Here is a 14,013-nt window from a genome sequence, read left to right on the forward strand (position 1 = left end):
GTATTCAAAGGGAATAGTTATAAGAACTGAGATCTTCGTAATTATAGTTTAGTCACAAATACTCATTTTGTGGTAAGATAATTGAGAAGGGGATGGCCTCCTATTTTCAAGTTTATTTGGATGACAAGATTGATTTCAGTTGGGATTTGGCTCAAACTATGGCACTAAAAGAGTTTTATTCATCTTTTGATGATGTATCTTAAGTACTGAATGATATTACTGCAACTATGTTATTCAGGTTTTCTAGTGACTTGATAGTATTGATCATTATTATTTTTTTGTTCAGCTGAATTTGGATTTGGGGGCAATATTACAGAGCCATGTTGTCAGGTTCTATGCAGCAACACTTAAAAATCCACCCGAAGATGACTTGTACCATAAACCAGTTTTGATTAGCACCAAGTTTGCCATTCTGGGCTGCTCTGTTTTTTGATAAGTCTAATTTGTCATGCTCTTCTCCACCCATTTAATGTTCTTACCCCTTTTAATTTTTAAAAATTATTTTATACTTTTTAATATTTTGTACTCCATTCTTATGCTGATCTTTGATTGTAATAAAGACCAGATTTTATTCAGGTACTAGATATAAAACATCTTAGAGCCTGTCAGCCCACCTCAATTACAACAACAGACTACTGAAGATGCCTCTCCTGCCAGAGTCTTATCTATCTGGTAAACAGAATAATTCTTATTTGTAATTATCAGGTCACAGAATGTTCCCTCATAGAAACATATTTTGCCCCCCCCCCAAAATACTAAAAGTACATATATTTCATTAATCTAATAAATACAAATTTAATTGTGACTTTTAGTGATATGAATAATTGTTTTTAAATGTGTATTTTAATTTTGTGTTGCATATAATTTCAAATGTTTGTGTATGTAGAATGGCTGGAATAAATATAATAACTGGATGGTGTGGTACAATATCCTTGCTGAGACAACAGAAAACCTGGGATTGTTTACCTGGATTTTATCTCATAGCCATGAACAATGAAAAATTGGTTTGGGCTAGCAATACCAAAGAGAAATCTCAAGATTTAAATTTAAAAAGAGCCTTGGTGACGCAGTGCAGTACTGCAAGCTACTTCTGCTACAGCCAGCTATCTGCAATTTGGCAGATCGAATCTCACAGGCTCAAGCTTGACTCAGCCTTCCATCCTTCTGAGGTGGGTAAAATGAGGACCCAGATTGTTGGGGGCAATATGCTGACTCTGTAAACCTCTTAGAGAGGGCTGTAGAGCACTATAAAGCGGTATGTAAGTCTAAGTGCTATTGCTATTAACTGACTTTTTTTCCTGCAAAATGTAGATGGTGGGAGAAGAAATGGAATAGCAAATCAAACTACAAATATGCATCAATCGCTTCTTGTTAACAACTGACTTCTGATTTACTTTTCTCAGTGAAGGAATTACAGATCTTAAATGCTAAAATGTTAGCCTAGGCTAAACTTTGATTGCCAAATAGTGATTATACTTGATGGATGAACCTTCTGTTGTAAAGCTGATCAACTATAGTTCACATTTTTCCTAGAAAACAGTAATTCTGTACTGAGAATATATTTGGAAACATCATAAACAAGCAGCATTTTTCCTGCTCCCGTTTTCACAAATGAACAGTTTCTTAATATCTCAAATGTGAAACCATACAAAAAAATGCCCACAACCCCCTCCCCCTGCAAAAACTCCACCTTTAAATAGATTCAGATCTGGTGAAATTATAAGGTTTCTTCTTTTCCTGTATTTTCCAGGTGGCTTGATAACTTGAATCTGAGAGTAGGGGCTACTTGTGGCTCTCCACCAAATGTATATAGCCAAAAAGTGAAGCTTGTCACCATCTTCCAAAGTTGCCCAGGGTGGAATATACAGAAGGTCAAACAAGCCAGCTTAACTGTATCTGAAATCAGGGATGGAACTCGTTCCAAATGAGGGATGCAGGTGCCGAGTTCAGGAGTGAAGGAAAACAAGAAAAGTAAAGCATGAATGAGAAGTCCCTTGATGTAAACATACTTTCAGTTTCTCATAATGATAAGAAATTTGAAAAGGAAGACCTTGGTATATGCTTTTATCTGTTGATCTACATTATTTGTCTAGTTACAATGATCAATCCGTAATGTGAAAAACAAAGTACATTCAAAATTATGCATAGTATAGTTATTGTCTATAAACTATTATAATTTGGAAAATATGTACATTTATTTTCCTTTATATATAGTATTTAGCTACAGTAATTGTAGGGCAATACAAATTGACCAGTCCATTTGGAAAGCAAGATTTAAACATGTTTTCCATATGTTTGCTTTAAAAAAAACACCTGATTTACCAATTAAAATCGTGAAGTTTGTGCTGTATTTATACTGTTTCTGAATTGTGCCTTGTTCTCCAAGTGGGTACCAATTAGATATGTTGAGACTACAACTCCCAAAATCCCTAGCAAGCACAGAAACTGATTCTTTTCGGTGTAGAAGAATGATGCTTTGGGTAAATCTATGCTACAACCAAATTGGAATGTTACCTATAGCTCTGGTCACAACACTACAAATATCATATTGCAAAGCTGAAATAATACAGGAAAAGGCAAGCAATATTATCAAAGGGCTAGAGCACAGAGTGGTGAAACTAAAATTATGGCCTCATAAAAACTCTTCCAAACAATTTGAGGCATCATAGAACTTCTTCTGTTGACGGTCGTTAAGATCTCCCCATTTTGTCTTGGGAAACTCTCCTCCATTCAGGAAATAAAAAACACTGCCTCAAATATTTATGAGTTGATGAGTATTTATGACTCATTCAATTAGATGGTAGGATTTTAAAATTTTTTGTAGTTATATAAATTATTTGTACATGTTCCCAAATACTTTCAGAATTTATGCTGCTGTTGACATTTCAGGCTTAAGGATGTAAAATGATTGACTTCTTATTTTTTCTCCTTCCACAATTAAATGTACGGCCGGCTTGTTAGAATAACAATTCATTTCTTGGCACTTGTATATCAAAGCCATGATAATACATTTCAATGGATGTTACTGGTAGTATCATCGCCTTTTGAATGATACCCATCTTATCTAGTGTCCTTATCAGATGTAAAGTGGGTCTACTGGGTCGGGGCCTTATAGATGTGCATGCTTAAACTGTCTTCTGTGTGAGTTCTAGGTAAATTTGCCCATGGCTAATCTGGTCATAAGAGACCATTGCTGTATCCTGCTATTTCAACTGTTGAAACAATAAATCAATTATTGAATCTTGATACTTTTTAGAGTTTTCCACTACACAATCCTGCCCCTGAATGGGATTAGTGGATCTTTTCCCCAGAGATAGACATTGTGAACTATGTGGCCCCTTTCATATTAAATATGCATTACTGGAAAAATGCCCTTTCATAGTAAGGCACTGAGCTCCTCAGCTTTCTTACCCATTTTCCTGATCTGCCATTTATTTCAGCAGAAAACTTTTCTTGAGTACCAGCCCAATAACTTGCTTCGAAGGCAGTCCATGGTTGACTGAAATAGTGATGATTACCGTGGTCAGATAAATTTCAAATGCCCTGTAACATGTCACTGCCTTTCCACAGAGTTTTATAATGCAGAAATTCATTCATAGTAGTATGCAGAGCAGCATTGTAGACCTGCCTTTTTGCATGATGGATAGAATATATGTTCTAATAATTGTTTCATAGGCCGATCACATCACATAAAAAGCTAGAGTACAGTCAAAGAGGTCAGCAATTCACCTTCCTTGATTCGTGAAGGAGTGCTGTGCAGAATCATTGATATTTATGCTGCTTGACCTTCTAGTCCACATCCTCATCTTTTAAACAGCTAATGAGCACTGGGCTCACGGTTGCTTCTGTTTTCATGTCCCCCTCTTTTAAGCAGGCAATTGCAATAGAGTTTGTTGGGGTTACTGGTTCCTTAACTCCATCCTTTAAGCAGCATTGTGTATCAAGGCTTGTTGCAGCTTCAACGTCCATGCTGCCATCCTGCTCATCTGCTATAGAGATTTCTGGGGATTCTAATTCCATGCCTTCATCCTTTAGGCAGCCAATTATCACAGAGTGTGCTGGAGCTTCTTGATCCATGTCCTCATCCTTCACTGGCACTGAATGTTGTGGAGTTTCAAGCCTCACCTTTGGGTCTTCAAGCACTTCTTTCACTTGCACAGCAACAAAGGCTGGGAAACACAGAAAAAGGCTATTGTTCAATTACAGAATAAAAATCTAAAAGGTCTTACACGTGAGCAAAATGCTAGTGATAACCTATATTCCTAAAAAGAATAGTCACTGTTCACATATGGATAAGGAAAATTAAAAACCAAACAAAAATATTTCTAGATTCACATTTTATTGTTTATCAATTTATCCAGAGAAACAAAATTATAGATCATGCCATGAGTAACTCCCCACAAGATTTCAATATTTTCTTCAAAAAGTTTTAGCAAACTGCTGCTTTTAAAGTAATACTGTCTATTTTCAAAGTCTACATTGAAAGTTTTATTTTTTTTGCAATTGTATTTTTGCAACAGCGCAGGTTTCAAAATTGTCCACATATAAGGAAATCAAGGTAAATCTTTAAAGTGAAGGCATTTTGGAGTTATTATTGACAGTCATAAAAGAAGTCACTATTGACTGCTCTTCATTTTATGAACTCTTTTGTGGTAGTTATTAAGTGAATGCTGTAGTCATTAAGCTAACATTGCAATTGTTAAGGAAGCCCATTCTTTGCTATGGGGCATTTTTTGCAGGAAACTGGAAGTAAACAGCAGTTTCTGGCAAAAGTATTGTAAGTCATGGTCATGTGACCACAGGGTCCTGCAAATGGCCATAAATGTGGGTTGGTTGCTGATCACCCAAAATGCAGTCACATGATCACTGGGCAGGGTGGATATCATAACTTTGAATCTAGGTCGTAAATCCCATTATCAGGGTCTGTAGTAATTTTGAAGTTACCAAGTGACCGATCATAAATTGAGAACTATCTATATTATGGTAGCTCTTACAAGTTACATTGCAAACCTGTCCATGAAAATCTTTCAAAAATGCAGTTAAGCAGGTTAAAATGTGCATGTTAGCAAATTTCTTAAGACTACGCTCTTCCTGCTCATGTTTACAAATTGGAGAAATGAAGCACTATATCCTTTTCCTTACTTTCAGGCAGTACTTTTGAAGAAATCTTGGATTTAGCTTGTCTTGCCTCCATTTTTGAAACAGTTGGTGTTCCCTCCTTTGATTTTGAAGTAGGCAGCTTTTTGGTAACTTTTTTTTCTTCCTTTGTTTTCGGAGTGATCACTTTCTTAGATGCCTCCTTGATGGAGCGGGCTTTAGCAGTCATCTTTTTTCCTTAGCAAATGGAATAAAAACAGTCATATATCCACCTCACAACTCTGCCAAAGGCCTCATAGCAGCTCACTTGTATCAGGGCTGTACAATTGTATACAGGGTGAGGATACTTATATCAATTTTTTTTCTGTAAAACATCTGCACATAAAACATGGTTGTTTTTCATGGCTAACTAATGTACAGTTTTGGGGAAAAATATTAAGCAAACAATGTGAAGTGATCCCAAAAATGCAGCTGAAATGATACAGATGAGATCCTGGTTGATTACCTCAATAAGGATTAATAATCTAAACTCAGCTATGAGACAAATGAAGCAGGTGTATTAAGGTAATCATACATCCAAACTAATCACATTGATACAAATCTTATTGAAGGTCATTTTAAAATTATAATTACTAGAAACTGACACATACTGTATATTTAATATACCTGCCTGGGTAACTCAACAGAAGCATCAATATTATCAACTGCCTTGGAGATGTCTCTTATAATTTGGGTACAAGGTCCTTCCAACTTGTTTGTTTGTTCATAAATTTCTATGCATCCATTTCCCCTACAACAAGGTGACTCTAGGTAGCTTAGTTAAAATACTTCTTGAGTGGGAGCAACCTGAGGCTTTAAGCATGTAAAACTAGTGCACATTATAATAGTAAAACAGTAATTATCATTTACACCTATAAGGATCCGGACTTAATTTGTGGCATCTACAGCTGTAAGAAATAAGGTTCTTTCTTCTAGATATCATTCCCAGCCGACACTTTGTATGCTGATGGGGAGGGATAGAGACAAATTAACTAGTTAGCCATGACATAGGATACACATGCACAAGTTGAAAGCAAAGACCATCAGAAAATTAAGCATGAAAGAGTCATAGTAAAGCATCTTGTGAATGTTATCAGACTGCAGAGAAAAGCTTGATAATTTTATGCTCATTGATATGTGGTTGTTAAGCAATTAGCATGCTCTTGCAGAACAAAAATGCTTTCAATCTTGAATGCATATTTCCCACCTAACCAAGCTACACATAGTATCAATTTAGCAACAAAGTTTTAGCAGACCTCAATTAATATATAATTTGATATTGTCTATCAAATAGCAAAGCTGCTGTAACAACTGTAGTGGAAGGGATAAATTATTATATGACAGGCAATTTGTGACTTAAACATTTCTCAGTCTAATTACAAAAAGAATCCTGATGAATAGCATAAGAAAATGCTTCACACTAAGTCTGACATTAAGTTCAGAATCAGTAGTGGGACCAATGCATAGCATTTTGGATGGTACTTAATTTTTTTCAGCATCTCTCTCCATTGTTCATGGTAAGTTAAGAATTGTGGTTTAGCAATATGTGCATGAGAACAGGTATGGTTCAGGTACCCTGAGTTCTTTTCCAGAATTTCTTACAGAAATTTTCCTATCAGTTGGATATATCAAAGTTTCAACATGAAGTCTTTGCCTGCAAAACATGTACATCTCTCACTGCCTCCCCACGAATGGGGAAAAAACCCCTTTACACACACAGTCCTTCCAATTTGGAATTTGATTCAGAAAATCATTAAGAAGGTTCACAAAAACATATAAAGACTGTGCCTCATGGCTGAGTTCAAGTGATATTCATCAATCCTTCAACCCCTCCATTTACAATCCTTAACCTGCCACAGAAATAAGACCAACAAGTGGGAATGTCCATACTTGTGATTTACTGGGTAAGTTAAATATAGGGACTGGTAGCTTTTAACTATAACAGGTATAGACTGGGGATGAGATAAAGGCAACATCATGAGGACATGGCAGAAAAAAAGCATGTTTTTGGCTTAGTTAGGTTATTAGCCTGGATAAAATAAACCTTTGATCTAATAGACCTTGGTTTATCTTACTTTAGATTTGATAGACAAATCTGGATCCATAGTGTGGATTCAAACAACAGACTAGGCACTAGATGGCACAACTGCCTGGTGCCCAGTTCACTGCTCACGTCTACCACCAATTCCTCTGAGTCCTGGACTGGATGAGTCCATATAACTAGGGGAACTTTCTGGCACTGGTACCCCCCCGATTTTGTTCCTTAATCCCCATGTGGCCTTTTAGCTTTGGTTTTTTAAGTGCTTTGACTTGACTTGCTTGCAGTTGCTGAATTTGCCATCAATTTCAGCATAGTACTTATGTAGCTTGCACTGCCTATTGCTCCATAGCAGTTCAAATTCCTTTTCTTCTCATGTTTGATTATTTCTGGGCTTGAAAACCCTTCTTGCCTTTTAATAGACACTGGACTTTAATGCATGCCCCTTTTCCTCTTTAGTTTACAAGGCTTCACTATAATTGCAAGGCATTGCATCCCAGATCCTGCTAAATACTTCCTGACTGACTAATGTTGCAATGAATATCACACAGAGAGAAATTGACCCAGGGAAATATTCCATCTTATTTATCTTGAGGTAGATTCTTGTTTTTCCTTTCAGTCCCTGCTCTATTCAGCAGAACAAATTAACAAATTTTGCCTTGTTATTAAGATGAAACAGAGATACTTTGTGAACGTGCTTCTTACTTTTCTTTCCATATGGTTTTCTCTTTTTTTTTGAAACCTCCTTGGCAAATGCAGGCGATTCAGGTTCTATTATCAAGAGAAGAAGAAATCCAGAATGATATGTTGTACAGGATGCAAGAAGCAAGAAGCAGCAACTAAATATAAAGACACAGCTACCACTTGTATCACTAGGATCAGGCCCCAACTTAATGGGTTTGGAACTTGTGTAAGAACTTAATAGCTTGTGGGAGAAGAATAGGAACAGGCTTCTGTATTATTTTGTGTCATAGCCCAGAGTTGCTTCCTTTGTGTATTTTCATTCTGAAATCTGGTATACTAAATTTGATTTTAATATCTCTCTCTCTCCGTCTCCCCCTCCCTCTCCCTTCCCCCTCCTCCCTCTCTGTTAAAAATTAGTTTAAAAGGCAAAAGGAGGGCAGTGGTGGGATTCAATTTTTTTTTACTACCGGTTCTGTGAGCATGGCTTGGCTTGGCTTGGCAGGTGTGGTTTGGTGGGCGTGGCTTGGTGGGCATGGCAGAGGAAGGATACTGTAAAAACTCCATTCCCTCCCACTCCAGGGGGAAGGCTACTGCAAAATCCCATTCCCTCCCCACCCCATTAACCTGCTTTCCAGCTCCATTCTCCTATGCAGGGCAACAAAAGAAGACCCAGCCAATCAGCTGTGACTTGGGAGGCAGAGAATAGATGGGGGTGGGGCCAGTCAGAGGTGGTATTTGTTGGTTCTCCAAACTACTCAAAAGTTCCGCTACGGGTTCTCCAGAAGTGGTCAGAACCTGCTGAATACCACCTCTGGCTCTCATGGTGCAACCAGCCCCATAGCTGCATATTCCTCTGGGTCCCCATGCAAGGCTGTAGAGCCATGTTTTAACTCCTTTTTGGAAGGCCGGGAGAGTGGGGGCCTGACCTCCAGAGGTAGCATATTCCTCAGGGTGATAGTCTGCCAGTTGGAATTCTTTAACTGACAGGATCTATAACATATCTTTCCTCTCTGACTGGGTAGAATGGGCCGATGTAATGGAATGAAAACAATTCCATAGGTAGCCTGGCTCCATGTCATGTACACATCATGTAGGGCTTTATAGGTCACAACCACTATCTTGAATTGGACCCAGAAACAAATTGGCACCCAATAGTTTGCGGAGCAAAGGTGTTATTCTTCTTTGAATACCTAGAATTGTTCATGTGGCTGTATTCTGCACCAGTTGAAGCTTCTAGATATTTTTCAAGGGTAACTCCCTGTAGAGTGCATTGCTATAGTCCAGACAGGAGATGACCAGGTCATGAGTGACTGAATAGAGAGTCTCCCCATCCAGGAAAAGGGCGTAAGTGTTGCATAACATGAAATCCAGCAAAGGCCCTCTGTGCCATAGGTGCCTCTTGCTCTTTGAATGAGCCATGAGTCAAGAAGAGCCCCCAGGTTACACATCTGGTCTGTCTGGGGTAGTATAACCCCATTCAAGATCAAAGATTATAAACTCCTGGATACAGAGGGGCCCTCCCACAGCTACTCTGTCATACTAGGATTCAGCTGAAGTCTACTGTTGCACCCAGGATGGAGATGTATAACTGGATATCATCAGTATAATAGTGATACCTCATCCTGTGGCAATGGATGATCTCACCAAGTGGTTTCATGCAGATGTTAAAAAAGAGCAAAGACAGCACTGAACAGAGCAGAGGCCGTGAGTGGACAGTTCTTCCTCTCTCTATTAACACTGACTGGGACTGGCTTTGGTGGAAGGAGGTAAACCAGCACAAAAATGTACCACCCACCCCAATTCTCTATGTTATCCCAAAACATGGTTGATGGTATCAAAAGCTGCCGGGAGGTCAAGAAGAACAAGGATGAATGCACCACCTCCACCCCACTCCTGCCAGGGATCATTCATGAGTGGAACTGAATGCTGTTTTGGCCCTGTATGATCCACAATGAAACCTGATTGAAAAGGGTGCAGTTAATCTATTAATTTATTCTGTGATTCTCTGGAGTTGCAATGCCATGTTTTCTGAGCCACCTTCCCTAAAAGGGGAGATGGGAGACTGAGGAAAGTTATCCAAAACGATAGAGGTCAATGATGGCGTCTTGAGTAGGGGCATATTAGTACTTCTTTAAAAGGAACCTGAAACAAACACATACACCCGAACAAGGATGAATTCACCATTGCTTCGACCCAGGGGTGGGATTCTACCAGTTTGCACCTGTTCGCTAGAACCGGTTGTTAACATTCTAAGCAGTTCGGAGAACCGGTTGTTAGAAGAAATTACTGGCCTAATCCTGTCAGGAAGGCAGGAAGGAAACATTTTGGTGTTGCTTACAGAAACGTCTCTGGAGTTTCCCCCCACTCCTTTGCTGGTACTTTGCTTGTGTGGAGTGACCATTCAAAGTTACAATGGCACTGAAAAAAGTGACTTATGACCATTTTTCACACTTACGACTGTTGCAGCATCCCCACAGTCATGAGAGGCTAGGCGAGGAGATGCGTGCCTCGATGTGAGTGATATTGAGTTGGCCACGCCCAGCCAATAACATGACCACCAAGCCATGTCCACCAACAGCCACGCCCACAGAACCGGTTGTTAAAAAATTTGAATCCCACCCCTGCTTGGACCCATCCACATCTCACCCACACACCCCCAGGCAGCCTTAACTAGCCAAGAGGGGCCTGGATCTAATGCACAGGTGGTGGCATTTACATTTTGTAGGGAGCCTATCTACTTTCTCAGATCCAACAAAATCAAGCCATTCCCTGATAACTGGGTAAGTCCACTCCTCTGGCATTTCTACAGAACTTGCACTATGCTTGCTATCCAACTGGGAACAGATCTGACCAATTTTGTCCTCCAAATGCATGGGAAATTCCTCCACACTGCCCTGTAGATGGGCCTCTGGACTTCCCTTCCTGAGGAGAGTCCGGGTGACCCTAAACAGGACCACTGGGCAGTATTCTGTGGATGTAATAAGATTTCTTCTGAAGTATTTATAGAGAATAGTAAACAGTCTAAGGAAAAAGTCAGCAGTTTCCATTAAATTACCATTTGAGCATCAGGATGCAAAAGCACATATTGCTCTCAACCTCTCTTGTAGTCCAACCAGAGTCCATTGTATTTTTCTACAAACACTGCTTAAATTTAAAAATTATGCACAAAATTATTCCACTTTCTGGAATGTGGAGAATGCCAAATTCTTTATCCGATACTTGCATCTAACTTATTTTAGACTGGAAAGTTAATAACTGATGAAAATTGATGTCCAGGTAAACAACTTGTAATGAATCAAAGAGATATAAGATTTAACAGGATAAATCCCTGCTGATTTTACAGGATAGCACCGCTTTGAACTGTTACCCAGAAGCCCAAAAACCATGAGACTCTACCACTCTACTTGTAGGACATGACACCATCCTACTTGAATGCACAGTGGTAACTAATGACATACAAAAGTAAAGAAAAAAAATAGTCTTGTGGAGCCCAGAATTCCAATATTCTATTAATATTGTCAATCACAGTAAAAGTAGTTTTAGCCTCCTTGGAGTTGATTTCTTGGTCTGGTCTACCTAGTTGAACGGACACAAATGACTGAAGGTGAAACAGGCACCCTCCCCTTAGCAGGTTGTCTGGACAGCCTCCTGGCCCTACTAAATGTAGCTCCACTGGGGAGAGAACACGCTGCCATTTTTATTAAGTTTGGGAAATAACATTGGATTCAAAGCCCTGGCATACATGGCAAAATAGAGATGGTGCAGCAGAGTTTATGGATTAAAATGTTAAGGATCCACCCCACCCCAAAGGAAGCTCCTATTAAAATGATTGCCAACATCAGCTCCTCTTAAACTACCTCTTTGGCCCTCAATATGGATCAAAGTTTTTACGAAGAGTAAGAATATGGTTTGGATTGGGCTGAAGCTTCTCTCTCCTGTCCAGTAGTGCAACTATTTATTTTTCTCACCTGTAGTCACTGGTGGCTGCAGCTGGTAACCTATCAATTCACACCAACCCACAGGATAAATATCTGGCGATTCACAGTCTACCCACTGGTCATATTCACTGTCCCAGCCATCAAAGTGAATTCTGAGGAGACGATGGACTATCCTTTTTACTGTTGCCACACAGATAAGTCTTGGCTCCATCAGGTCTACTGCTTCTATTTTAGCACCCACTTTGAACCCATGATTTGGACAATCCTAAAAAGAAAAAAGCAAATACATAATACATGTTATACTTTATTTAAATCTGGCAATCTAAATCCTTGTGAAAATGTTTCTATATTAAATTTTATTGTGAAAATTTATCAAGAGATTTGGAAAGTATAAAATGGTTTAGGCACAAAATATTCAATGAATCAAAGGAAGAATTAAAATGCAAATATAGGCACGCACTAATTCCAGAGCTCAAGTTTAAACAGGAAACATTTTGATCATGAAGTAGTTGTATCTATCTAGATCCTATAGAGCAGGGGTGTCACTTGCGTCATCATGGCATTGTCATGTGATATATCGTGACTTTTTCCCCCTTCACTAAACTAGGCATGGGCATGGCCAGCACGTGGCACATCTGGCCCACGGGCCACGAGTTTGACAGCCCTGCTATAGAGGCTCATTCGTGACAGAATATGAATTATATTTTGTATTTAATTGATTACTATTGATTTCACTTTTCTTCACAAGGACTAGTACTGTGAATTAAAATGGAATCCAGCATGAAAAAAAGAAAGAAGTGGGATGAGGGGATGGGATGTAACACAAATTTTTCTATTAAATATTATCTGCTATTTATCAGGATAGAGACTGATTTGTTTTTATCACCTTTCCTCTGAACACGGTACTCACCACATTGAAAAGACGTGCAGGTGCTGATTTTGACTTAGTCTTGTCTAGATAGCTTGCCCAACTGAAGATTTTAGCATCATATCCTAAAATATAAAATTGGGAGTTTTCTGACATGAGAAAGAAGAAGGAAAAACTAATACCACCAAAAACAAAATAAGATGGACATTATAAGAAGACATAGTGGCAACCTTCAAGATTAATGCTTCATCCTCATAGGTATGATTGACAAAAAAAAAACCCACACACAATCTGTTGGAATATAGAGTAAACTGTTTTTGTAAAATACATATTAACAATAATAATTGTGGAATTTATTATATGGAACCCTAAGATCGAGAACTTTGATATTTTTAGCTCTAGATGGGGTGGAACTGCCCAGATGGATCAGTCCACAACTTGAGGGTTCTTCTGGACTCACAAATCCTGTTCAAAGAGCAGGTGCAGTCACACCTAGGACTTGTAACTATACAACTTCAGATTGTGCACCAGTTGCGGCATCACCTGGATCAGGAATCCCTGCACTCAGTTATTCATCTCATGTTTGCAATGCTCACTACATGGGGTTACCCTTGAACAGCATTCGGAAGCTGCAGCTGGTGCAGAGTGTGGTGGTATGGGCAATTTTGGGGGTCCCAAGAGTGGCCCATTTAATATCCTTGTCCGCAAGCTACACTGACTGCTGGTTTGTTTCTGGGTGCAATTCAAGATGTTGGTAATCACCTTTAAAGCCCTTTGTAGCATGGGTCGAAGCTATTTACTGGGATGTGTCATCCCAATGAGTTTGCCCCACCCCACCTGTGCCAGCAGAGGAGGCATGCTGCGGGTCCCATTGGACTGGGTATTCTGGTGGATGGTGTCTAGGAGAAGAGCCTTCTATGCCATTGCGCCTGCCCTTTGGAATATCTTGCTCCTTGGAATGAGATTGGTTCCAATCCTCCTGACTTTCCGCAAAAGCTTAAAGATCTGGCTGTGCCAGTTGGCTTAGGGCAGGGGTCTGCAACCTGCAGCTCTGGAGCCACATGCGGCTCTTTCAGCCCTCTGCTGCGGCTCCCCTGGCTTAGGGATCCAATAGGGGGATGTGGACAGATTAATAATGGATCGCACCTACCCCCTGCCCACTCATCCTACTCCCTCATTCCCCATCCTTTAGGTAGGGTTCAGTATTTAACTTTTTATTGTGTATACATTTTGTATTATTTTCTCTTTTTAATATTGGAAACCTCCCAGAGTTACCTTGTGCTAAGATGGGTAGTCAATAAATTTAATAAAGTTTTAAAAAATAAATTATTTTATTTATAAATAATTTT

At 39.2% G+C, this 14,013-nt stretch overlaps 1 protein-coding gene across 2 annotated transcripts in view; it reads right to left on the minus strand.

Annotated features, from left to right (window-relative positions):
• Nucleotides 1-2,759: 2,759 nt before the first annotated feature.
• Nucleotides 2,760-14,013, minus strand: part of L3MBTL2 (L3MBTL histone methyl-lysine binding protein 2) — a 49,086-nt gene continuing 37,832 nt past the window's right edge. For both annotated transcript variants that reach the window (XM_026694813.2, XM_087968272.1), the window contains exons 13-17: nt 12,707-12,789; nt 11,827-12,061; nt 7,880-7,945; nt 5,143-5,334; nt 2,760-4,169 (exon numbers count right to left, since the gene is read on the minus strand). In XM_026694813.2, the coding sequence (XP_026550598.2) occupies nt 3,790-4,169; nt 5,143-5,334; nt 7,880-7,945; nt 11,827-12,061; nt 12,707-12,789 (956 nt within the window). In that variant the 3' untranslated portion in view covers nt 2,760-3,789. The remainder of the gene's footprint in view (nt 4,170-5,142; nt 5,335-7,879; nt 7,946-11,826; nt 12,062-12,706; nt 12,790-14,013) is intronic.

This window comes from Notechis scutatus, chromosome 6, assembly GCF_049901735.1.
Source record: "Notechis scutatus isolate UNSWTSFEM ecotype Mainland chromosome 6, rNotScu1.2, whole genome shotgun sequence".
NCBI classification, from domain to species: Eukaryota; Metazoa; Chordata; class Lepidosauria; order Squamata; family Elapidae; genus Notechis; species Notechis scutatus.